General features: G+C 40.0%; 1 protein-coding gene across 2 annotated transcripts; it reads right to left on the reverse strand.

Moving 5' to 3' along the window:
* Positions 1-5,111: 5,111 nt before the first annotated feature.
* On the reverse strand, positions 5,112-26,923 carry LOC306964722 (transmembrane protein 198-like). 2 transcript variants are annotated; one of them, XM_079558837.1, is made up of 5 exons: positions 26,830-26,923; positions 21,800-22,083; positions 17,413-17,988; positions 16,479-16,550; positions 5,112-5,306 (listed from the first exon to the last, which is right to left on the reverse strand). In XM_079558837.1, exons 2-5 carry the CDS (start codon positions 21,951-21,953, stop codon positions 5,212-5,214), a joined length of 897 nt encoding a protein of 298 aa, XP_079414963.1. In that variant the 5' UTR covers positions 21,954-22,083; positions 26,830-26,923; the 3' UTR covers positions 5,112-5,211. The 2 variants fall into 2 exon arrangements, with proteins under 2 accessions (XP_079414963.1, XP_079414962.1); XM_079558836.1 differs by having other exon boundaries at positions 16,479-16,603.
* Between the last annotated feature and the right edge of the window lie 339 nt (positions 26,924-27,262).

Consider the following 27,262-nt stretch of genomic DNA (forward strand, 5'->3'; position numbering starts at 1 on the left):
GAACAAATAATGACACTCTGGTAAAATAGCAAACACATGCTACAATAAAACATTAGATCAGGGGTGTCCAAAGTGCGGCCCGGGGGCCAAATGCGGCCCTCAGACCAATTTTTGGTCAATTTTTTTTGCTGAATCGGGACACATCATCAGAGAGAGTCCTTTTTATTTGAAATGTAATAATTCTACACAATTCTAACCAAACAACTAACCTTGTACTGTGAGACAGAGCTGCATGAAGGTTTTGAGCAGAAATAAAGGTGTGGGCGCAATTAAAACCTCTGCTTGTCAAAGGTTTGGCGGCGCTAACCACCGATCTACGGCCCTTCACCCTGTGTACGCTTCAGTATGCGGCCCCACAGGAAAAAAGTCTGGACACCCCTGCATTAGATGATATGCTAATGAAAATATGTATATTTTATCTAAATGATCTGGCGACCCCCCAAATTTGGGTCCCGATCCCCAGGTTGAGAACCACTGGTGTAAGCAATGAGAAAAAACAATGTTTCCGTTTGCCCTTGTCATTTTGTAAAATTGTGCAATTATACAATTTGTCCATTAGAGTGAATGGGGAGTTCTGGTCATCGCTATGGCAACACCGTGAAAAATATGACAAGGGTTTCATTGACTCTTTTGATTGGAGCGACCAAATGGAATACGTTTTTTTACTCCCCATATAAATGTTGTTGCCACTATAGATACAGACGGCGTCTCTGGAATCGCCCATATATGGTCATGTTTGAAAACAGTTAAGGGGGAAAACAATTTGGGGAAAAATCAGACTTTCTCTAATTATTCAAAAAATACTTTAACAAATGCTGAATTATTTATATAGATATCGACCCAAAAAAGTGGTTCAACAGCCCATGAATACATGAATAACGGAGAATGCTAACATGATGCTACATGTTTGCATCGTGGTAATGCTAACGCTAGCTACGACTGCCGTTTTTTCGCTTCTACTGAACAATCTGCCGTGAGAAAAATATCCATATGGACCCGATTTAGACTTGACTTTACTTGTATGTGATAAATAAGTTCATATTCCACCAGAAAATGGCTAAAAAGAGTGAAAAATTGTGTTGTTGTTGTTTTTTTTTAACATATCAGAGCAAATGGAAACATTCTTTTTTAGATTGATAATTTCATAAAGTTTTCAAAATGTTTGGTTTTATTAATCTCCATAAAAATGCGTCAAGATTACACAGTGAGCCGGACTAATATTTCCATTGTTGAAAATTACCTACAAAATGCTCAAACTCCAGCTCGTTTCCATGGAGATTTTGACCAAAAGCAGCCAAATAAGAGATTAATCTGAGGTCGGTCCTCATCCCGAGTCTGTTCTTTGATTATCCACAGTTAAAATCGCTATTTCTGTGTCTCGTCGGCCATTAGGAGCATGTTTCGTATTGACGGCACCAGTAAAGTAGAGCACAGACAGGGGCGGACTGGCCATGTGTCCATTCTGGAAGAGCACAGAAGGGCCACCAGTCAACCGAGCTTTACCCAAATCTAAAAGCTAAAAAGAAAAGCATCAAAAAAGAAAAAGAGGATGAAAAGTCAACAAAAACATCCCAGTCCGCCCCTGTGATTATCTAAAACAGGACTAAACCAGACCTAAACTAGTGCTAAACCAGGTCTAACATGGAAACCAAACCATTACTAAATTGTTCCAAATGAGGATTAACCCAAAGGTCAAAAACATAAATAAAATTAAAGAATGGAGCTGCTCTGGACAAAACGTATTTTTCATGCTGTAAATAATCGTAGCAATTTCTTGTCATAATGTTGTGATTTTAATTTGATATGTGGGTAAAGCAGTATTATGTAAAAGTAGTGTCAAGAAGGTGCCAAAGTTTTCTGTTGAAGTGTGAGGATGAGGATGAGGCCACACAAAAATACATGTTTTCAAACCAAACAAAAGTATAATTTGTTAGGTATAATAAAAGTATCCATTAAAATGTACTTGTACTTAAGCTCTCACCTCCCGATTTAACCAAGTGCATTTCTCCTGGTCAGTTTTACACAAATCTAAAGCCTCTCGACTGGAGCTCACAGCCTATAGGCCGGTGTGACGCCTCATTTGAAAGCTAAGACTTGTGAAACTGGTTGTAACTTTTTAGAGCAAATATCGTGTTTTTCGCAGTTTTTTTGTGGTGTTTTTGTCACGTTTTTGATGCTTTTTCATCACTCTTTAGTCGCGTGTTTTTGTCTCTTTTCTGTCGTGTTATTGCTGTTTTTTTTTGCCACTTTTTTGCTTTTAGATTCGGGTAATGCCAAACTGGAGAAAATGTAAACGGTTCCTGCTGGGATTAAGATGTTAAAAAATACTTGAAATGTACATAACATTTCCCCCGGTAGATAGAGTAGAATACAAGCATTTGTTTTATTACAGATAAAGTCCAGTCTATGTTTAGATTTCCACTATTGTATGAAAACTGTATATTTCTGGAAACCTCATGGTTTAAGCCAGTGATTCTCAACCTTTTGGAGCCGGACAAAAAAAACGTGAGAAAAACAAAACAAAAAATGCTAGAAAAAAATATTTAACAAAACAACAAAAATGTGGCGACGTGACGAAAAGCTTCCATCACTTTTGTAGGTCTTAGCTTTCAAATGAGGCGTTACATTGTTGCTCTCCAGTCGAGAAGCTTTTATATTTGGGTGAAGCCCAGTATAAAAAAAAACACGAATCTAAAAGGAATTCAGTGGAGTATGGGGCACCACAAGGATCAGTTTTGGGACCATTATTATTTATTATTTATATGAATGATTTTGCTTCTGTTTCTACGACCACCTTTCCCGTTCTTTTTGCTGATGATACCGATCAAAAAAAAAATAATAAAAAGCCGAACTGGGGAAAATGCACTTGTTAATGTTAAGGCGGGGGGTAAAAGGTTAAAATATGTATTTGTGGAAGTCACAGTTACGCTAATTTGGGCCAGGCTGGTCAGAGTCCAGGGCTGTTTTTCAGTCCCAGTCCGGCCCTGACCTCCCACCAGTGACAATAAGCTAACAAAGGAAACCCAGACTGATGTTTATTGATCTGAAACATGTTTATTACGTAGCTGTAAAACAATACAGACAAATGGAACGACAAAGAGAAGAATCTTTTTGTTATTTTATTGTTGCTGTTAAGGCAGTCACAGCTCAGTGGACAAAACAAAACAAATGAAGGGAAACGAAAGAACGACGGCCGTATTTCACCGGGATGTGCGGTCGTTGGGAGCTGACCTTTCCGCCATATTTCTGATTGACAGTCTCTTGACGTTGCTTTTACACATCAATAATTCACGCCGACGCGAGCACTCTGGCGACTTCAGGAAACTCCCAGAGATGCTTCAAATAAAACTGAGCGAGAACAGTGTCAGACGGAGAGAGAGGGAAACACAAAGGGGCAAAGCCGTCGTCCATTTTGTGCCTGCGTCGCTTACACGGCGACCTCCGCACGACGCGCTCGGCAAACCTGCAGAAGCTTTAAATGATTGTCCACGGTAAAGAAAAGTGAAAACAGAACACTTTGCTAACAATGAGAAAAACATCCATTGTGACAAATACATGTACTGTGTGTAACAAGCCCTAAAGACAATCGAGCCCTTTGAATTCACATAAATAAATACATTTTAAATAGTCTTGTGTTTATGATGTCCTGTGTTGTAGTTGTTGCTGCATTAGACTTCATATAACCAGAGCCACTCGGGATCAGGGCACCGTTAAATGGGGGGAAACAAGTATCAAAAGCAGGAACTAAAAAAATATGATATTTTTAGAGACCAAGTTTTGATGCCGTTGGTCCAGGGACTGCATTAAAGGAAGTTATGTGGTTGTTTCAGCTCAAATAAATTATACAGATTTAAAAGAAATTGGGCCAGATCTTGTGGCGGCGCACGGGGCGGCGCAGGCTCTTGGCGAATTATTTTCCGAGTGGCGGCGCTATATGTGCCATTCGCCTCCGCCGCCTGCAGGGGGCGTCACAAGAGGAGGCGACTGCACTGATGGAAACACGGCTGACATTCACTTCCTGGTTTACATTGCGCTGTCTTGCGTTCTTTCTTAAGCCTTAATTCAAATTCAAATTCACTTTATTTATCCGTTAGGAACTTCATTTGCAGGAGAAGTGCCAGTACGGGCCCGATAAAAACAATACATCCACAGACATTCAACAACATACAGCAATTAGGTCTCACAGGTCAAACTAAAAACTTTATTTACCCCATCGTGAGCTAAACCATGTTCACGTCTCCAGAGAAAAAGATCGGCCGCGCTTGGCGTGAACGCGAAGCAAAACAAAAGCACATGTTCACCCCCCACTCCCACACAACCTCTCTCCTGGACGCGGAGTCGATCTGGTTGGAGGAAAATGTGTGTCTCCACCCACTTAAATGAGCTAAGTCTGGAGTGGCAAGATCACAAAGTGCTCCTACTGAGGCAACATGTCACGCTATCTCTGCGTTTTGATGCACAAGATCGGGCCCCTTGTCTTTATGGATTAAATTAACATCATTGCTCGGTTTTATGGTTGTAGATGATTAAAACACCAGATTAACCATATAAATGTCTGTGTCGATAGAATATTTTTTGGAATATAACTGACCTTGCATCACATGAATGATCGCATTTTGAGGGACTATTTTCTAGCAGATCACTCCGCCGCCGCGTAGCTTATACAACCACGAAGCTGATGCTGCTCAAATATAAGGTGTTTTAAATGCAAAATGGTTAAAATTATTCTATTATTATTCTACAGACATTTATATGGTTAGTCTGGTGTTATAAGTGATTTGCCTCAGGTGCTCTGTGGAGCGGGTCACACTGTTTTTAACATAAGAACTGCGTGAATTACAAAAAAAATATCTCAAGGTACCAGCAACACTCTGGATAACGAGGAAATGACGCCCTATGTCAAAAACTCTGAAATATCCCTTTAAGGCTTTGAGGAATTCTCTACATCTTTTTCATCGTGAATAATCGTAAAATCGCAATCATTTTCCTCACAATGACTCAAAAACATAGACCCGTGACTTCCCCCTGACCCACATCATCAGCGCAGCTTCAACACTCGGGACGGCGGTAGAAGGAGAACACTGCCTTCACGGCGTTATTGCGTTTGCCGTTGTCCGTGGGTGTTGAATTATTGGACAGGTGTTGATTTCTCAGACGGCAAACAGAGGCGTAGGCGAGGCCGTCAGCGGGACCATGGAGCCCGTTTCGAAGTCAAAGTCGATGAGCGTGTGATTTACGGTGCTGCTGATGCTGCTGCAGGACGAGCCGGTGCCCATCCTCCGCTCCTGGAGACTCTGGATGTAGCTCTGCCAAAGACATCACCAGATTCAACCTTCACAAGATCATGTCCAAACAATGTAATATACCAAGAACCCAGATTTATAAATATTTACAAGTAAGAAGTTATGTGAAGAGTACATTGGGAAAGATTAAATATGACCTAAACCCCCTGATAATCTATATGGCAAATAATCGTAATAAGAAACAATAAAATGCTATGAGTCAGCGATACCAAATTTTATTGCAGCAAAAAGAGAAAATAGCAAACAATGTTAACCTCTTAACTCCCGCCTGAACCGAGAGGATCTTTTTCCTCACGTCATCAGATTTTTTTTTCCATCATTTTTTTGTTGGGTATTCAACTCATTTTTGTGACTTTTTGGTCATTTTTTTGGTCATTTTTTTGTCATTTTTTCTTCAAATTTTTATCAATTTTTTTTCATTTTTTTGGTCAATTTTTTATCACATTTTTTTTTTCATTTTTTAATTAATTTTATGTCAAATTTTTGTCGTTTTTTTTGTCCATTTTTCCCCATATTTTTTTCATTTTTTAATCAATTTTATATCAAATTTTTGTCATTTTTTTGTTACATTTTTGTCATTTTTGGTCACATTTTTGTAATTTTTTGGTCAAATTTTCATCACATTTTTGTTAAATTTTTCCAATTTGTTTGTCACATTTTGTCAATTTTTTGTCATTTTTTGTCATTTTTTTGGTCACATTTTTGCCACTTTTTCATCAATTTTTTGCCACTTTTTTGTCACATTTCCATCATTGTTTTCGTCTCAGTTTTGTTGCTATTTTCACAGCTTTTTCCCAGAAGCTTTTGGACTGGGGTAAAGCCAAACTGGAGAAAATGTGCTTGGTTCAGGTGGGAGTTAAGGGGTTAATAGAGGTGCACGTTACAGGATTTCATGTTGGAACTTTAACTTGGTTTGATGGAAGTTACAAAGAACTGGCCATTCACTCACGGCCCTTTTGTACAGTCAAGGCGACAGTTATGAAAAAGTAACCGATGCCCGTTTTCCCAAAGAACCAGGTTACATTTTGTAGGGGTGTAACGGTTCAGCTCTCACGGTTTGGTGCATCACGGTGCAAGTAGGTACAATATAAAAAAAAAGAATGGTTTTGAAATAAGAAAAAATAATAATAAAAGCTTACAATAGAAAACAAAATAGAAAACAAAGCTGTAGTGTTGTTGTTGTCTTTTTTGTTCTGCTTTTTCTGTTTGTTTGTTTTTTCTCTCTCATTTTTCTATGTTTGTCCGTTTGTTTCTTTTACATTTGTATGTTTTTGTATATTAGCTACAGTATATGTTTTATATTACTTTTGAAAAAAATGAAAAAATAAAGTAGTAAAATAAAATAAAAGCATGTCTGTGGGGGAAGTGGGCTGGGACCTGCATTATGTAAGGGATAATGTATAGAACGCTGGTCATTATCGGGAAAATAAGCACCGACAGGGCGAACTGGACCCCGACGCGAAGCGGAGGGGTCTTGTTTCGCCCTGAAGGTGCTTATTTTCCCGATAATGACCAGCGTTCTATACATTATCCCGCTTATTATACGGCCATTTGCCAACTGAACACACACAACATAAACTTCGTACACTTTTATGAAGGCCGAAAGGTTTATTTAGTGACATCCGCGACAAATAGTTCCCAAAAGTTTGCGCGTTGCGCTGCAGCGTTTGGCTAGGCTAGAAGCAGCAAGGCTAGCAGCTAGCCTAGCTGCTTAGTTGAAGGCGCAGTTGGAGGAATGGTGGTGAATATTTGGGTAAATTGAAAGTCAGACTCACGCTAACTTCACGAGCAATTCCCCCAACTTCTCTCGCAGTGACGGGGACAGAGAGAGTGTCGCTACTACGTACGCGCGGAGTGATATGAAAGCACGAACTCCGTTGCCATGGGCAGCGTCATTATTTTTTTCAGAGGTCCTTTATCAGAAAATAATGACCGGTAGAACGTTGGGAAATCCCATTCAAATCAACGGAGCTTCTACTTATGTTGTGAAGAGCCGTATAATAATAAAGGTTATCAAGGCTCTCGAACAATGTTTTATCTGTTGTGGTTGCTCTTCATTTTCAAGCATTTCCAAGAAAAGACAAAGACCCAAACCGGACTAAACCAGGTCTGGATAAACTGTGAGGGCCATGTGGGGTGGCTCATGTTTGTCCTCCTCAAGTGCCGCTCAAACTCAGTTCAGTTTTGTTCATTTGGTCTTTCGTTCAGTATTTCAAGACTATTATTTACGTTGTAGATTCTCACTGAGTTCTCTCTCATAATAGTCGCCGTTTGCTTTGATTTCTGCTTTGCACTTTTGACATTTTCTCAATGAGCTTCATGATGTAGTGCAGTGGTTCTCAACAATTTACATTATAACAGTTAAAGGGGTTGGTGACGCCCCGCCCGGGTCACACCGTGAGAAATAGCCTACATAAATCTTAAAAAACATCCATCAAATTACATACAAATAATGGCACTCTGGTATTATAGCACACACATGCTACAATAAAATATTAGATTAGATGCTAATAAAAATATGTATATTTTACCTACATGATCTGGTGACCCCCTCAATTTGACCCCCAGGTTGAGAACCACTGATATAGTAAACAGAACGTTTCTGGTGAAGCTCATTGAGGAAATGCCAGGAATAAAGGGTAGCAATTCTGAACATATTTAGAGTTATTTCACCCTTTTTCTGTTTCCTACATAATCCTCTGTGTTTTATGCCTCCAGAATCACACAATGTGGAACAAATAAAGAAAAGCCAATATATAAAAAGTATTTCCAAACTATTGACGAGTTTGTATCACCAAACTGTAAGTAATATGGGGGAAATGCCATGAACAAGAACACACCTGTGCATACGAGTTCATCAGAGTGCTAAAAGAGTTACATTGAAAAGGTTATAGTCAGGGACCCAAACTCTCAAAAGCTCTTTAAATTGGGTTGAACCTGACACCGTCTGATATATGCTTTATTTGTGTTTTTTCTGTTAACTTTGACCCTAAGGACCAATAATTGGAGGGTCTGCTCTGCTGGAAATATTGCGAAAAAAAATTGTGGCCATTTTAGTGCATGCACCCTGTATTTTTATCAGAAAAATGTGAAAAATGACTTTTTTCCCTCAAATCCTCAGTGGGTTGAGTAGGCTGTCAATAAATGCATTCCAGATACACAGAACACATGTGCTGAGAACATCCACTGAAAAAATCGCTCTAAAAACACATTTCTACACATTTTTGCATCAATTTAATACAAAAAAATGTGGCGTTTTCTCACTTTTTTCCAATATTTGTATCTTTACTTCATTGGCAATCAACTATTCCACCCAGATATGGCATCAGTCAATATGCCATTATTTTAAACAGACTGTAGACACATTCCACAGAAAAAATGATAAAAATCCAACCAACATTATTGGATCTGTGATGATTTAAAGACCAATAATTGACCGACAGACTCAGAACCTCGGAACTGTCAAAAGTCACTTTTGACACTGGTCCATATTTTGGTTGAGGCCATTTCCAGCCCATTAGATAATGATTTACACCAATGTATTTGGTATCATTGGAAAGAAGACATTGTCATGTTTCATTTGAGCCCAAAGGTACTACTCTGTAACAATTACCGTGGTAACCAAAGCTCCTCAGACTCAAATGTGAGAACATTTTTTCACAATTTTCACAAAAAAATGTTTTACTACGTTTAACGCTGTTTCTTCCAGAAACATCACAGACATAAATCTCTGATACTGGGCAACTCTCTAGACTCTGAGGGTTCAGGAAATGTATAACATGTCAGTACTTTCTCAGCTTAAGGCCTCACTGTGAGCCATGAAGTAAAAGAATGTCCACCTCATATGAGCCTCTCCCATAGAAATAAGCCTATATCTGCCAGGTTGGAACAGCTGGTGAGACTTTCTGACCAGGACAGGCCCAACGTAACTTGAAATTACATTTATAAAAATTATAATTATTCTGTATCATATAAGCTGTGTCTTAAATTGTAAAAGAAAACATATATATCCGTATTCTGTAGCCTTTAACAGTACAGGTGAAACTCGGAAAATTAGAATATCGTTCAAAAGTTCATTTATTTCTGTAATTCAAGTTAAAATGTGAAACTAATATATGATATAGACTCATGACATGCAAAGTTGCATATGTCAAGCTTTTGTTTGTTATCATGATTATGGCATTTTCAAAATATTCTAATTTTAGGATTTTTAATTTGTGTTTTTTACAAGCTGGGCCATAATCATCCAAAGTATAATGAATGAAGGCCATACATGCCTCACTTTGCATGTAATGAGTCTATCATATATTAGTTTCACAGTTTACCGTGTGTTTCGCCCCAGGCGCACCTGATTATAAGGCGCGTTATCACTGATAATGTTAATTTTCATAAATAAGGCGCACTAATTAATGCTGGTTTACCTGTAAACCTGTAGGTGTGTAAACACAGCCAGAAGTTGATACAAAGAGCGCACCAGGACATAAGGCGCACTGTTAAAATTAAAGGCTTTCATGTGCGCCTTATAGTGCGAAAAATACAGTAAGTTGAATAACAGAAATGAATGCACTTTTTAACGATGTTCTAAAAGAAGCTACACTCCACAGGATGTAAGTATAAGTAAGTGCTTTGTCAGTGTATAATTGTACACTGACATTGTGTTCAGGTGTTGGGTTAGCAGAGCCGGTGCTGGCCCTTCTGGGGCCCTAAGCAAAAATCCACACGGGGGCCCTACAGTAGCATCCCATGGTTATTCGGCAAAGGGCGGACCTATTTACGGCCAAAAACAGTTCCACTGTACAGTAAAGCAGGGCAGAAGTGGAAAATAATGACCGCAATTCAATAAATCAGAATCACTAACCACTAAGCCATTGTCCAACTGGGATTTAGGACGACTACTGGTCTACAGGTCCTTCTAAAAAAATGAGCATATTGTGATAAAGTTCATTCTTTTCCATAATGTAATGATAAAAGTTAAACTTTCATATATTTTAGATTCATTGCAAACCAACTGAAATATTTCTGGTCTTTTATTGTTTTAAAACTGATGATTTTGGCAAACAGCTCATGAAAACCCAAAAATACCTATCTCAAAAAATTAGCATATTTCATCCGACCAATAAAAGAAAAGTGTTTTTAATACAAAAAAAGTCAACCTTCAAATAATTATGTTCAGTTATGCACTCAATACTTGGTGGGGAATCCTTTTGCAGAAATAACTGCTTCAATGCGGCGTGGCATGGAGGTAATCAGCCTGTGGACCTGCTGAGGTGTTCTGGAGGCCCAGGATGCTTCGATAGCGGCCTTAAGCTCATCCAGAGTGTTGGGTCTTGCGTCTCTCAACTTTCTCTTCACAATATCCCACAGATTCTCTATGGGGTTCAGGTCAGGAGAGTTGGCAGGCCAATTGAGCACAGTAATACAATGGTCAGTAAACCATTTACCAGTGGTTTTGGCACTGTGAGCAGGTGCCAGGTCGTGCTGAAAAATGAAATCTTCATCTCCATAAAGCTTTTCAGCAGATGGAAGCATGAAGTGCTCCAAAATCTCCTGATAGTTACAGTAGCTGCATTGATAAAACACAGTGGACCAACACCAGCAGCTGACATGGCCCCCCAGACCATCACTGACTGTGGGTACTTGACACTGGACTTCAGGCATTTTGGCATTTCCTTCTCCCCAGTCTTCCTCCAGACTCTGGCACCTTGATTTCCGAATGACATGCAAAATTTGCTTTCATCCGAAAAAAGTAGCAGGCCTTATAGACTGTGCACATTCAGAGAACCAGAGTTACTGTAAGTTACTGTGCTCGTGAGAACCGTGTGGATTCAACTCCTCTTTGAGACAAAAAGGCCACAGACACGGCTTTACTCTCGTCTATCCATCAAACTACTGTCCTGATTCTCCGCTAGACACAACAAGAAAAGAGTTTAAAGGCGAAGCGAGAACCGGGAGACAGACGGCCGAGCGGGACACGAGCGGAGAAGCACTCGCGCTTTGGAAGAGACAGGGGAAGGCGGTCGGTCTCTCCTGATCATTCACTTCAGCAGACTGCTCCGTTTTGATGTTATATGTGGCGAAGTAGGCGGAGAGTGAGTGCGCGCTGTCAGAGCCTGTCCCCGTAACAACGCGTTGATTAATCAGTGAAACAACACGGTAGTTTGACTGAGATGCGGGGCCCTTGCAGCTGCGGGGGCCCTACGCACCTTGCGTAGTCTGTGTATAGGAAGAACCGGCTCTGTGGGTTAGCCCTGAGTCACTGCGACTGAGCGTGCTGCCTGACCAGCATGTTTTGGAGATCAGGAGTACCCAGAGGAAACCTGGCTGCCTGCTCTCAGTGCTGTTCTGAAAACAGTGCAGCGCCTCCTGGGTTTGTCCCTGTGTCAGAGCATGGTGTCCTGCACTGGTCAGCTCCTCTTCCTCCTGTATTAATATATTCAGGCCAGTGCTAACAAACTTGGTGCAACTCAGAAACATCCATAGTGACCTTCCTGGGGTCATTGTGTACTTTGGGTCTTTCTACATCATACACTCATATCCAGACGACCCAGTCGAGGTGATCAAGTCCTGCCTTGTGTGGTTCCATTTTTCAGCCTCACTTGATCCACAACTTTTTACAATGTCTGAAATGTTCTTGATGGCATTTGTCTTTATATTAATAATATTTTATAATAATATTTTCAATGCTCTTTGGAGTCCAGTATAGTATTTAATGTATCCATAGACTCCCAAATTTACCCTCTGCATTTGACTCATCCTTCAAGCCTCAGAGAAACCTGTCAGGAGCAGAGTCATCACGCTGCCTGTGGAGCTATCTCTAGATTTTGAGCCAGAAGCTAGGTTAGAAGTACTGAGGTGTTTTAGAGTACTGAAACTGGATTCTACTGGATTATCGTCTGTGCAAAACCCTTTGACCCAGGTTTGCACCCATCCATCCATTTTCTTACAATTTACCCACGGTCTGGTCATGGATGCAGCAGTCAAAGCAGAGATTCCCAGATATCACTCTTCACAAACACTAACTCCAGCCCTTCTGAAGGAATCCTGAGGCATTCGCTGGCCACAGAGAGATATAATCCATCCAATGTGTCCCCGAGCCACCTCATCTGGCTGCTCCTGACAGGAAGGAGCAGTGGTTCTATTCCAAGCTCCTCCCATGTAACTGCCTTACCCCCAGCCATCTTGTGAAGGTAACTAATTTCGTCCGCTTCACACTCGGCTGCAAACCAGAGCAGCTGAAGGTCCAACAGAACAACATCATCTGCAAACAGCAGAGATGAGATCCTGAGGTTCCCAAACCGGACACTCTCCGGTCCCTGGCTGCGCCTAGAAACTCTGGTCATAAAAGTTACTTTTTATTTAATCATTCATAAAGCATATTTCTTGTGGGTAGTACAGATTCAATGTGCCAGCGAATAAAATAAATAAATTACACAACATTAAAGGGGCTATATCATGCAAAATCGACTTTGTTGTGCTATTTCCTAATCAAAAACACCCCCAGAGTGGTTTTTGGCTTCATTCTCACAGTTCTCAGCAATCCTCCTGAATCCTGCTCTGAGCAGCTCCGCCCTCTGCTGGAAAACCCGATTTTAATTTGTAAAAAAAAGTTAATTAATTTAAAAAAAAGAAAGAAAAGGAAGTGCCTGACACGTCCGCGCTGCCCCTGCGGAGAAAACAAACGCACCCCCTGAGCGTCTGAACAGACGTCATGTTTGCACTGAAGGATGTGAAAAAGGAGCTCTTTCTAACCTACTCTGGACACGCCTGTTCTTTTTTCTTACCTAACGATAATGTCAGGCAGATGTCAACTCCTTATAACTGCATTATGAAGTAACTTCACTTATTGCTGTGATATTTATATTTATTTTACTGCTAATGTTGCATGAGCGCAGAGAGGGGGCGGAGTTAATTGAGTCCAAGTGTCTTGTCTTCCGGGTTGGAAATATAACCCCAGAAAATACTTATATTTCTCACAAATCGAGATACAATATATCATATAAATGTTTATAGTTTACTTTGGAATGAGTAAAATAGCATGATGCAGGTCCTTTATAACCAAAACTGAAATACATGAATATATATATTTTTTAAAAAGTGTGACAATTTTAACATGTACAAAGAACTTAAAACAACTTCAGAAAAGAGAAGAGAAATGGTTTAATCCAGTATGGACGGTTTTGCTCAGACGACTGCCACTGTGATTTAGTCCTGGACGAGCCCTAAGCTTTAGTTGTGTGCCGTGCATTAGTAATGTAGTAAACCAACTTTAGTGAACAGACTACATCAAATTATTTACTTTATTAATTTACTAAACAGTAAAAAGGCTGTTGTTCATTGTAAACATGTGGTTTATGGAAAATCCAGCTTCAGAGCACAGTTTTCCTCAGCAAATACATTACCAACCATATTACTATCTAATGTATAACAAATGTGTAGTATTTTAGGCATAACCATGTGGTGTCTACAAAGACACACTGTTGGAATTATCTTGGATTCTTGAGGATTTTTTTTTACAGATTTAAAGGGATGTATATTGGAGTGAAATCAACAGATGTATATTGTGTATATGGCATAGTAAAGGATAGATAAACAGTTACATAATATAAAAAATAGATGAACAACTTTATGTAAAAATACAGAACTGTTGTTCTCCATAAATGTAATTTTAAGTTACGTTGGGCCTGTCCTGGTCAGAAAGTCTCACCAGCTGTTCCAACCTGGCAGATATAGGCTTATTTCTATGGGAGAGGCTCATATGAGGTGGACATTCTTTTACTTCATGGCTCACAGTGAGGCCTTAAGCTGAGAAAGTACTGACATGTTATACATTTCCTGAACCCTCAGAGTCTACAGAGTTACCCAGTATCAGAGATTTATGTCTGTGATGTTTCTGGAAGAAACAGCGTTAAACGTAGTAAAACATTTTTTTGTGAAAATTGTGAAAAAATGCTCTCACATTTGAGTCTGAGGAGCTATGGTTACCACGGTAATTGTTACAGAGTAGTACCTTTGGGCTCAAATGAAACATGACAATGTCTTCTTTCCAATGATACCAAATACATTGGTGTAAATCATTATCTAATGGGCTGGAAATGGCCTCAACCAAAATATGGACCAGTGTCAAAAGTGACTTGACAGTTCTGAGGTTCTGAGTCTGTCGGTCACATATTGGTCTTTAAATCATCACAGATCCAATAATGTTGGTTGGATTTTTATCATTTTTTCTGTGGAATGTGTCTACAGTCTGTTTAAAATAATGGCATATTGACTGATGCCATATCTGGGTGGAATAGTTGATTGCCAATGAAGTAAAGATACAAATATTGGAAAAAAGTGAGAAAACGCCACATTTTTTTGTATTAAATTGATGCAAAAATGTGTAGAAATGTGTTTTTAGAGCGATTTTTTCAGTGGATGTTCTCAGCACATGTGTTCTGTGTATCTGGAATGCATTTATTGACAGCCTACTCAACCCACTGAGGATTTGAGGGAAAAAAGTCGTTTTTCACATTTTTCTGATAAAAATACAGGGTGCATGCACTAAAATGGCCACAATTTTTTTTCGCAATATTTCCAGCAGAGCAGACCCTCCAATTATTGGTCCTTAGGGTCAAAGTTAACAGAAAAAACACAAATAAAGCATATATCAGACGGTGTCAGGTTCAACCCAGTTTTGAGAGTTTGGGTCCCTGACTATTATGCAACTTTTATGTGGAAAATGACCCCTTGATATTTGTGCATATTTGACCTTTTAGTGACTCTGTGGCGTCATAGGTGCAGCTCCCTCTAATGGTAGAGAAAGTAAATGAAGATCTCCTGGACTTTGCTCAGTGGGCTGAAACTTGGGGTATGCAATTTAATCCAAGCAAAACCAAAGCAATGTTTCTCTCCAAAATGCAAAATGCAAACATCGACATCAAATTCATGGGCTGTCCAGTCGAAATGGTTAATGAACGTCTCCATCTAGGATTTTGGATTACATGCGATCTCAAACAAGTGGACTACGCCTGCCGAAAGGCGGCGTCTCAAATGTTCCTCCTCCGTAGACTCTCCCTCTCTGTTAATGACAAGAATCTATAACAAGACTGTATAAATGTTATATTCTACCTCATTTTGACCTCTCACCTGTCTGGGCCGCTTTAAATGTCACACAAACTAACCGCTTGGAAAAACTCAAACGCCGAGCCATTAGGATCAAACTACATCACTCCTACAACCAGTTACAGATGGGGACTATGAAGAACTCAAACTGTCTCCTCTAAAACACAGAAGAAACTTTGCAGTTATGTGCTATGGCTACGAGCTGTTACGAGGATTACTACCAAAGGCTCTCCAGTCCCTGTGTCCAACCATTAAAAGAACTCCTTTTGAAAGACGGAATAAAACACTTGTCCATCTGGGCATAGAGTTCCCCACGAGTCGAGCACTGGACCGATCTCCATTTCTATTCGCAACAAAGTTACTAAACAAAATTCCAGAACTGTGGGACTGTCCTGCTTTGGACTGTTTTAAAAACAAATTATGGGACATCGATAAGAGGCTGATCTTTGATGTTATGTTTTAATATTCATGAACCCAGCCGTCAATGCCTTTGGGCACGACGTTTTTACTTGAAAGTTGTAATAAAAAAAAAAGAACCTTTGCTTTGTCTCACAGTGGCCTTTATGACGCTCCAGGATCAGTTGTTTTTAGGGGTTTGTACCAGAAACTGTCCAGAAACCCAAGAAACATTTGATTCTGGAGCATCACAGAGGCCACTGTGAGGCACGCAGCACCCATAACGCCACCGAGTCACTAAAAGGTCAAACATGAACAAAGTTACAGAGTGCACCTTTAAAGCTTTGGACTGCCCCAGGTCACCACCCCAGTGAAAAAGTCTGGCCAGGCCCCAACAGACTGAGTGTAAAACAAATAATATTGCATAAATAACATATATAGTGTCTAAAATTGCAGATGACCAATAGCAGCATTACTATGAGTATTACTGCACCAGAGCTTTCATTTTTGAAAAAATCCAAAAGGTCATCAGTCACATGCTGTGGCCCAAGAGTTTTTAAATGGTAAAGTTTGTGTTTTAGTTACCGACTAGTTTTCTAAGTTGCCGATTAGTTGTTTTGTTTGTTGTATCACAGATCATGTTGCATTAGAGGAGAGTCTAGTATTTCCATAACTCACCGGAGCCAGGACGTCCCCTGCGTAGCGCTTGAGCGGTGGAGGCCGGCGTTTGCGATGGGGTCGTCGGCCGCCCTGCACAAAGTGTCTGTGCTTTGGGACGTGTTTCCTTTGTTTCTTATGAAATCCTGGACAGAGAAACACAATTATTAATACTTAGTCATCTTTGTTTTTAATTCAGTCAAGACTAGTTTATATTTTATTAACCTCTTAACGTCCGCCTGAGCCGAGAGGATCTTTTTCCTCACATCATCAGATTTTTGTTGAGTATTCAACTCATTTTTGTAGCATTTTTGTAATTTTTTTGTCTTTTTTTGTCACATTTGTGTCATTTTTTCGTCAATTTTTTGTTGATTTTTTTTTTTTTAGTCAAATTTTTTGTCATTTTTTCGTCATTTTTTGGTCAATTATTTGTCAAATTTTTATCAATTTTTAGTCATTTTTTTTGTCATTTTTTTTTGTCATTTTTGTCACATTTTTGTCATTTTTTCATAATTTTTTTGTCAACTTTTTGTAATTTTTTAATCAAATTTTTATCAAATTTTTAAAGAACTGGCATCCACTCATGGCCCTTTTGTACAGTATGGTTGCAAGGCGACAGTTATGAAAAAGTAACCGATGCCCGTTTTCCCAATGAACCAGGTTACATTTTGTAGGGGTGTAACGGTTCAGCTCTCACGGTTCAGTTCACGGTGCAAGTAGGTACAATATTAAAAAAAAGTTGGTTTTGAAATAAAATTTTGAATTTTTCAACGCTGCTTTATAATAAAAGCTTACAATAGAAAAACAAAATAGAAAACAAAAAGGAAAACAAAGCTGTAGTGTGCTAAAGTAAAAAATAAATAAATAATTGAAATAGCAGCACAGTGCAGGCCACGCGGTCATTAAGTGATAAGTTTCAGTTTCGCTTTCCACACTCGGCAGCTAAAACACTCACCTTCCTTCTGTGGTAACTCCCTTGCGGTCCATTTCCACTGCACCAGTCCCCCGATCGCACCGAGCAAAGGGAACGTCCCGATGACGGCCCAGTCAAACCAGCACAGTGGACGTCCTGAGCCATGGCTGAAGATATCGTACACCTGATCTGGCAACGTAAAAGTCCCAACAATGTAATCCACACACAGCGTCACAGTGGCCGCCCCGAGCACGCTGGTGTACAGGACCATGAACAGTCTGTGCCACAGGAGCGTGAGGACGGCAGTCACGACCCCCACGGCCAGTGTGGACCCGATCGGCACCCATTCAGGGGCGAGCGGGCAGAACTGTCCGACCAGAACGAGGACGCAGAGGCACGTCAGGCTGCCCAGCTGCAGTCCGCTCAGCGTGTATCCGAGAGCGGAGACGAGCGTGGTTATGAGGCCGCAGAGGATGCCCACGCCCAGCCCGATGCCCGCCTGCGTCTCCAGGCTGAGGCGCGAGTTCAAGACGGGCTCCTTGTGGTACAGCAGGAGCACGGCGGCCGACCCGAACATGAAGCCGGAGAAGAACAGGACCATCTTCAAGCAGCGGTATCCTAGAGGGGAAATGGACAACATCGTCAGGCACAACATTCAACTATCACAGTATCTAAGACGTCTTGTGACTTTGGAATAATGTCAAGGTCAAATTTATTTATATACCGTAAATGCTCTAATATAGGCCGAGGCCTTTATTTACTCAAGGGCATCTAGGACCAGGCCTTTATTGTAACTTTTTGTCAAGTCGCCGCTTTTTTTGTTGTTTCTTCATTACTTTTTGTGACTTTTTGTTTTGTTTTTGTCACTTTTTTGTCACATTTTTCCCATCATTCTTTTGTTATGGTTCTGTCACGTTTTTGTGGCCTTTTCGTTGCTTTGTTATCGTGTTTTTGTTGACTTTTCATCACATTTTTCGTCACTTTTTTGTTGCTTTTCCGGCACATTTTTGTTTTGTTTTCATCCTCTTTTTTGTCGCTATTTTGATGCTTTTCTTTTTAGCTTTTAGATTTGGGTAAAGCTCGGTTAAGGCGGGACCGGTGGCCCTAGAGCCAGTGGCCCCTCTGTGTTCTTCCAGAATGGACATATGGCCAGTCCGCACCTGCTCCCATCCATGAGGTTTCTTCAGCTCTGACTCTCCTGTTCTGACAACTGGACTTACCTTAAAACCTTCACATCGTGTCCAACCCTAACCCAATCCAGATGACGACTATACTTTTAGAAAACTTTGCATGTGCTGGAAAACGCCAGGATAACTGAACGCTTTCACAAAGTACCGCACACTCTAGTTAATTTGGATTTTTCCTCATTAAAAAGTCTTCTAATCAATACAAAAGTAATAGATTCTGCTCCATCTGTGAGAAGGACATTGTCACGTTTATTAATCCAAAAGGGGGACAGGATTATACAAACAAACTGTATATAAAACACAAACCTGCCCCTGCCAGGACCTCTGTTAATGGTATTGCTTTTCCCAAAAAAAGTGCCACAAATCAGTAACTTTGTCTGAAGGCTGTGGACGTTGACACCAGTGCACGTGTGTTTGCTCCAGTCACATGTTTTCGGATTGTGCTCAGGTCTTTAACCTTGAATCCCTGCCATCTCAACTCATCTGTTTTGATTTTATTCAGGCAACAAAACAATGTAATGTAAGTTTATAGCAGCACACACTTTGCAAACAGGCTTTTTGAAATGACAGATAATTTCATGCTGCACAATCCCGTGAGATGTTCCGACTGTTGCCATATTGTTTATATTGTTAATTGTTCTTTCCTCGTATTACGTCAGCTTTATAATCGAATCTCAACAAGACGTCAGCGCGAACAGGTGGTGCTAAACGCTGCCTCAGTCAAATTCAGAGACTTCAGTGCCATCTGCTCCAGCTCTGTCTCTTCTAAACACTAAACCCTGGAGCCACGGGGCGCCTGGCACCGAGGCCAAGGCCAGGTGAGCTAATGAAGCCGTCAGGCGGCGGCGGGACAACGGCACGCGCACCAATGAGGCTCAACGTTTGTGTTCAGATATAGGGAACTTTGAGTAGTAGTTTTGGGGACTTTCCGGAGCCAATGGACAACTAACTGAGCAGATTTCTGAGTGGGATCTGGGCCGCTCCCTCCAACTGATGTGTGGGGGCAAGATTGACATACTTTTCCGGACTAATTTACAACACTTTGAGCTTTTTGTGTGAATAGAAATTATATTATTGCTTATTTGAACTTAGTGAGCAGCTGTATGGGTGGTATAGCATTGCCGCCTTTGCTTTCCATAGGTGGCCCTACTGGAAACATATGCGTAGCCATGGAGATGGTTCAATCAGCAGAGAAATGAAGAAGAAGAAGATCTTTATTTATATAGCGCCTTTCACAGACATGGTCACAAAGCGCTTTACATGAGACAATTGGACAGTCACTCCATACTCGGTGGTGGAAAGCTACGTTTGTAGCTTCAGTTTCCCCTGGGGGAGACTGTCAGAAGCGCTTTCGCGACTGCACACGTCTGCGCCAACGGACACATTCACTCACATCATTCATCCTGGCCTATTGTGCATGTTTTTAGTGGTAGGGGAAACTGGAGTGCCCGGAGGAAACCTACACAGACACGGGGAGAACATGCAAACTCCACAAAGAAAGGCCCCGTCCAGGTGGGAATCGAACCCGGACCTGCTAGCTGTGAAGTGAGAGCACTAACCGCTGCGCTACCGTGCCGCCCTGAATGTTCATGTGGACTGGGGAGCTTGTTTTCCCGAGATGTGACGTCATTGTTCCCAGTTTGTGTTTGTGTGGTTTTTATGTGGGAAAGTGGGGATTTTTATGTCATCAAACAAAAACGGTCTTTTATCACTGATTAACGCAGAGCTGAGCTAATCATTTAAATGTGTCAGTGTCTCAAAAGCTAAAGGTTGGTTTGTTAGTTTTACAAAAAATATCACGTGTGAAATGATGTCGGACATTTCACTCATAATTTTGTTACTACGAGGATGACGACAGCAAGCACTAAACTGAAAAAAGTAGCAGTGTTAAACTAAAAAGCTCCACATAAACGATAACAGAACAAATCAGCTGATTTCCGCAGTCAGGTGCGAAAGTCAGGAAGCTCGTTTTCACCCGAGTTCCCCAGTCGTTTTCCCCAATTAAGGCGAGACACTGCAGGTGAATAGGGAAAATAATGTATATTTACAGATATCAATTTGAAACTTTGGCTGTAGATTAACTGGCATTAATGTGAGAAGAAAAATACATTGAAAGTTTTCTGTCATTTTATCTTTTCTTTTCAAGGTGTTTCATGCCTAAAAATGCCCCAAATTTCCCATCTTTTTGCCGACGAAATCTGAATAATGGATAGAGCTACATTCAAATTTATGGTTTCATTTGAGTGATAAATGAGTTGCCAAGACTTTTTCAGAGGGGATTTTGGATTTCTTGTTTTGAAAATTTTGTAAAAAGGAAATTTCCCCCCTTATTTTTTGACATTCAAAACTCAATAAATGGGGCTTAAGGGATTAAATAATAAAAAATCCCTCTGAAAAAATCTTCCAAATATTGTTCAGTCCAAGGCTGGAAAATGTGAAGTCTTTAGGTCCGACTGACGTGGACATAGTGTCGCCACAATGACCGAAAAATGTGTTTTGAGAAAAAGGCCCTTGAAATTGCATTCTCCCATATAAGTCTATGGGGGAACATTGAATCAGTGCAATATTTAAACATGTTATTGTGAAGATTAGGCATATTTTCTGTTTCCGGGTGAAAGCTTATATGTTCAGAGACCAATTTGGTCCAAAACGTGAAAACTGAATAAATTTAGTTTTGCCTGTAGTGTCTCCCCTTAAGCGAGCGTTGAATTCCCCAACTGGTGAAGTCGTTCACCCAGGTCCACATGAACGCACCATAATATGAAGGGTTTTTTGCACATAGATCTTTTATGCAACGTCAGCAAATCATATTTAGTCCCTGTTTTTTATACTTTGAAACCACTGAGTGTTTATTTTTATTTTTTCTCACAACAAGAAGGTTCCAGGTTTGATTCCAGGACCTTTTTGTGGAATGTGTCTGGGAGAGTTTCCTTCATAAACCCAACCCATGCAATCGGTTCATCCTCCAGGTAATAATCATGAGCCTGGATCATGATCTGAAGGTGGGCCCCCAACACTGCACTGAAGGGCTGGTCAAAACAATGCAGAGGACTTAACCAGAAGACCTCCAAAACCTTACAAATAATAATGTTGGTGTGTTTTGATAGTGGTAAAACTGTATTTAAAAAAACCTTTAAATAATATCTTGGTTCTAACAGTGATTTAATATGCAAAAACATAAAACAAAAAGGATTTGTGTCTAGGGCAGTGTATTGTTCCTGTATAAATGAAATGATATTTACCAAAAAAGCAGTAGATCAGTCCAAACGACAGACACATGGCGCAGACGATGGTTGGGATGACCTCATACATGATGTTAATCTGCAGAATGCAGTCGTCCCCTTCAGCCAGCCCCAGGGCCGGCTCCTCAGTCCCGTACGGAAGGGTGACCGCCATGTTGGAGGGTTATTACTTATTACTCGACACACATGTGAGTGTTTGGCCTTTGTTCACTCAGACAGCGTGAAGTTCCAGGCATGGTTTTTCCTGAGAGGGAGAGGAAGCCGGCTTGTTTCCTCCTCTGCACCTGCAAAACATGCAACAGTTTGACAACAACAGTTTAGTCGTGTGTCGGCCGATCTCAACCCGTTATCAAGAGCCCGAAAGGAAACAATAATGTTTATAAATTGCATTTTATGTGACGCATCCTCAAGAGTTCTAATGTGGCTGTAGCCATTGACACACTGCAAATTCAAATAATAAAAAAATAGAAAAGTGATTTAAAAAGTCTTGAATTCTAAATATTGATTGATGAACTTGATAGATCTCGTCATAAAAGGGGGCGTGGCTTCGCCGAGGGGGAAAATGGAATATTTTGAGAAACACAATTTTTCACTCTTTTTAGCCATTTTCTGGTGTAATATGAACTTATTTATCACATACAAATAAAGTCATGTGTAAATCGGGCCCATATGGATATTTTCTCAAACAGATTGTTCAGTAGAAGTGAAAAAACGGCAGTTGTAGCTAGCGCTAGCTAACCGTTAGCATTAGCCCGATGCTAACATGTAGCATCATGTTTTTTATGTATTTATGGGCTGTTAATCCACTTTGCTCCTCCCCATGTCTTTATATCTTTATTTAGAAGAAACTATATTCATAATTCAGCATTTGTTTTTGAATGATTAAAGAAAGTTCAGATTTTTTTCAAAATTGTTCTCCCCTTAACGGTTTTCAAACATGACCATATATGGGCGATTCCAGAGCTGCTGTCTGTATCATCGGACTAATTCTAACGGTTAGCTAGTGCTAGCTACAACTGCCGTTTTTTCTCTTCTACAGAACAATCTGCTGTGAGAAAATATCCATATGGACCCGATTTACACATGACTTTATTTGTATGTGATAAATAAGTTCATATTCCACCAGAAAATGGCTAAAAAGAGTGAAAAATTGTGTTTCTCTTCTATCTTCCTCTATGACCAGTTGCCGTCTGTATCTATTCAAAGTTTGTGGAGGACATGGTTTGCAGGCTTCAACTTTTAAAATTGCTATTGTTTTGACCACTTGACCCCAACCTGAACCGAGCACATTTTCTCCAGTTTGACTTCTGAAAGCTTCTTAAAAACAGTGTCAAAAAAGTGCCGAAATGAGGATGAAAATGCAACTAAAAAAGCAACAAAAATGATAAAATGATAAATAAACCATAGAAATTAAGTAAATGGTGCCTGGTTTTCATTTGTATGAGGATTGAGGCTAAATGTAGCAGCAGGCTCAGAAAGCTGAAGGCAGTTCTGTGATTTCTATGTTTATATCTGTACATTTTGATAACCCACTGACATATCTCGGTGATATAGCTGAACATCAAGAGTGCGTTTGTCATTGTTGCAACAGTAAATTTCCTCATGTGTCGTATAAACAGGGGCGGACTGGCCATAAGTCCATTCTGGAAGAGCACAGAAGGGCCACCGGTCCCGCCTCAACCAAGCTTTATTCTCCAGTTTGGCTTTACCCCAGTCCAAAAGCTTCTGGAAAAAAGCTGTGAAAATAGCAACAAAACTGAGACGAAAACAATGGAAATGTGACGATAAAGTGACGAAAAATTGATGGAAAAAGTGGCAAAAATGTCACAAAATTATCACAAGAAATGGACAAAAAATGGACAAAAAAATGACAAAAATGTGACAAAAATGTGACAAAAATGTGACAAAAATGTGACAAAAAAATGACAAAAATTTGATTAAAAATGGCAAAAATGTGACAAAAAAATGAAAAAAAATTTGATTAAAAATTGACGTAAAAATGACGAAAATGTGACAAAAATTGACAAAAAAATGACAAAAAAAATGACAAAAAAAATGACAAAAATGTGACAAAAATGTGACAAAATGTGACAAAAAAATGACAAAAATTTGATTAAAAATTGACGCAAAAATGACAAAAATGTGACAAAAAATGACAAAAAAAATGACAAAAATGTGACAAAAATGTGATAAAAAATGGACGAAAAAATGACAAAAAAGCTACAAAAATGAGTTGAATACCAAACAAAAAAATGATGGAAAAAAAATGTGGTGACGTGAAGAAAAAGATCCTCTTGGTTCAGGCGGGAGTTCAGAGGTTAAAATATGTATTTGTGGAAGTGCACGATTACGCTAATTTGGGCCAGGCTGGTCAGAGTCCAGGGCTGGTTTTCAGTCCCAGTCCGGCCCTGCGTATAAATACAGCTACAAACTGGAATATCCAAAATCGTGGCCTTAAAATCAAAGCTGATTAGTATTTCTACCCATGCACTAAATATTCCCCTGTCCCCCCTGTTCTTTTGTTCAAGCAGGAAACAGATGAGGAAATGACCCAGAGAGGCTTGGACGCTCACTGTTATGGACATCTGGATACGAAGCACAACATCCCATTCAAAACACGAGCACAGGCAGCAACTATCAACAACAAACCCCCCCTCTGAAACGAAATATCTGAGTTCATTTCAGGCTCACATGTCGCTTACCTTGAGCGTGCTGTGCTGGACTGTGCTGGACTGTGCTGGACTGGGCTAACGTGAAGAGCCCATAAGCCGTTCACTGCAGTTCACACAGATGAGTCGTAAGTGGAATTAGGAGAATTAGCTTCAGCAGCGGCTTATCCTGACGTCTTTCCAACAACATACGGTCCACGTGCGCCGAGCATTCCCCTTACTTGCACTTTCAAAACCTTTTCGTCTTTGCTGAATGTTATTGTATGAGTTTCAAAATGTTATTTGTCAAGCAGAAAGAAGGGGATTTTGAGAGCACAGAAGTTACATTGTTTTAATTCTGAACAGAACGCAGAATAAATCATAGCAAACTTCATAACTCAACGCTCATTTGGCCTCGGCCGCCATTAGAGCTGCAGCACAATCGCCAAATCATCGTCACGTTACAGGTGATACATGAAGCTCAGTTTAAAGGCCCTATACCGGATTAAAAAAAACAAAAAAAAAACAATGGAAGACGTGGTGGTCCCAACTCATCCCTAACTTTCCTAACACATTTGTAGCATCTTAAATCTCCACAGGGACCAGTCTATAGGCACATTTTACAACTTCCAGGGTCACTTTTCAGGGTTACTTTCACAGAAATGGTAGAAAACTAGACTGTAAGTTCATGAAATGGATACAAATCCTTAGCCACTAGGGTTGCAGCTAACGACTATTTTGATAATCGATTTATCTACCGAATATTTTCACGATTAATCGATTAATCGCTTGGCTGTGAAAGGTGCATGGAAATTGTATTTTTTCAATTTTTTGACCTCATAAAGCTAAAGTGGCGCCGCTTGAGGACGTGTTGATGGAGTAAACTTAAAGTAAACGTTTGTAGGCGGCTCTTTGTGCTAATTCTGCGTCTGATTGGACGAGGCAAAGGCAGATATTTTTACAAAACACTGCAGACCTTCACTTTAAAAATAAAGTAGGTTTTCATCCAAAATACATAATTGTCATGTCATGTCTTTTTGCTCTATTTTAGTCTGTGTTCACTAGAGAACGATTAATCGATTACTGAAATAGTTGACTATGATTATTGTCGATTAATCGATTAGTTGTTTCAGCCCTATTAGCCACTTAGCATAATTGCCTAACTCATTATTCCACTGTTTTTGTAAAGACATGAAAAAAGACGTTTTTTAGGGAGTTGGAGTTCTTTTATTTTCATTTTAACAATACATAAAATGACTTAGGCAATCATGCTAAGTGGCTAACGAAATGCTTTATAATTGGATACACAGATCTAGATCCACAAATGTGTGATTTTCCGACATACACAAAACAAAGTTTGTTCCACTACAACAAAACAAGCAGGTGCCTTAAGTTATGATTTTAGCCGAGATTCAGTCTGGATTTAGTATTTGTGCAAGTCTTATTTTTTTATATATAGCCTAACATTATGGAAAAAAACTACTTACTTTTCATTAAAGGGGGGTATTATGCAAAATGGACTTTTTCAAGCTTTACATCCTGTTATTATGTCATTCCCTCATTAAAAACATGCCTGAAGTGTTGCCTTGGCACATTCACGTATTTTTGAGTAATCTGTAAAAACTGTGATGGCGGCCATTTTAGGGATAGGTTTGCCTGAGTCCTCCTAGGAACGCCCCCACCTCCTGGAGACGCCTCCGAGCTTTCGTCACCAGCCGAGTAACCAACCACTGCTCCTCAGCAGAACCCCCTCCCCACTGATGCCACAGACAGCGTGTGGAGGGGGCGTGTCTAAAGGCTCAGAGGTTCTTAAAGAGACAGAGGCCTATTTCAAGACATTCACTACAGCCATTTTGAGAGAGACATTTTATACAAGGCAGTTATTCTAATTTACTGCATTTACAGACCAACAGAAGGTTTGGTCATCATTGTAGTGTGATATAGACTGATGCTGTGGGACTGAAAAAAGCAGAATACCCCCTCTTTAAATGTAAAGGATCATACTGTGTTGAAATATTTCATGAACAATCACAATAATATCGTTAATGGAACTTCTGTTTTTGTTTCATGCAGCCTTTGTTGCCGTACTGTCACCTCTCTGTGACATCAACTGCAGTGTTGTCAAAAATCCAGAAGTCATAGAGAGAACATGAACCGGGGGCCCATTACAATCTTGTGCTACACCAGGTTATTACTAATTCTACAACTTCAAGACCTACTCTGTCCATTTAAATATCACTGTCACTATTTGTTCTTCACCCCTCTGTCAAATAAAGCAGAGAGCAAAGTCTTACATGTTTTCTAAATGACAATAAACTGCTAAATAAACAAAGCACTCCTATCAGTAATAGATGATAAAGTAGTAAATGAAAAGAACTCCACCTGTAGCGAGGCATGTCTGTTTCCCTGAAGTCGATCTTGAGTAGTTTGTCCACCGTGTTTCCTCTCTGGGCTGGAGCTCGCACTGATCAGGCTTCGGTCCCTCTGTCTGTGCCTGAACAGCGACACCAAAGGCACTGCCCCCAAACTCCAGCCCCGTCGAAGTCAAGGCCAAAGTCCACCTCCAAGTAGAGTCGTATATAAACATTCTTGCTGACCACAATTTTGCAAAATGTTAGTAAAGATTGTACCATATCACAAACAAACACATGGAGAAGTCAGGTGTTTTTATTTACTTACTTTAACCTCTTTAACCGCCTGAACCGAGAGGATCTTTTTCCTCACGTCATCAGATTTTTTTTCCATCATTTGTTTGTTGGGTATTCAACTCATTTTTGTAACTTTTTTGTCATTTTTTTGGGCAATTTTTTATCAC

The sequence above is a fragment of the Gobius niger genome (genome assembly GCF_951799975.1).
Source record: "Gobius niger genome assembly, chromosome: 6".
NCBI lineage: Eukaryota > Metazoa > Chordata > Actinopteri > Gobiiformes > Gobiidae > Gobius > Gobius niger.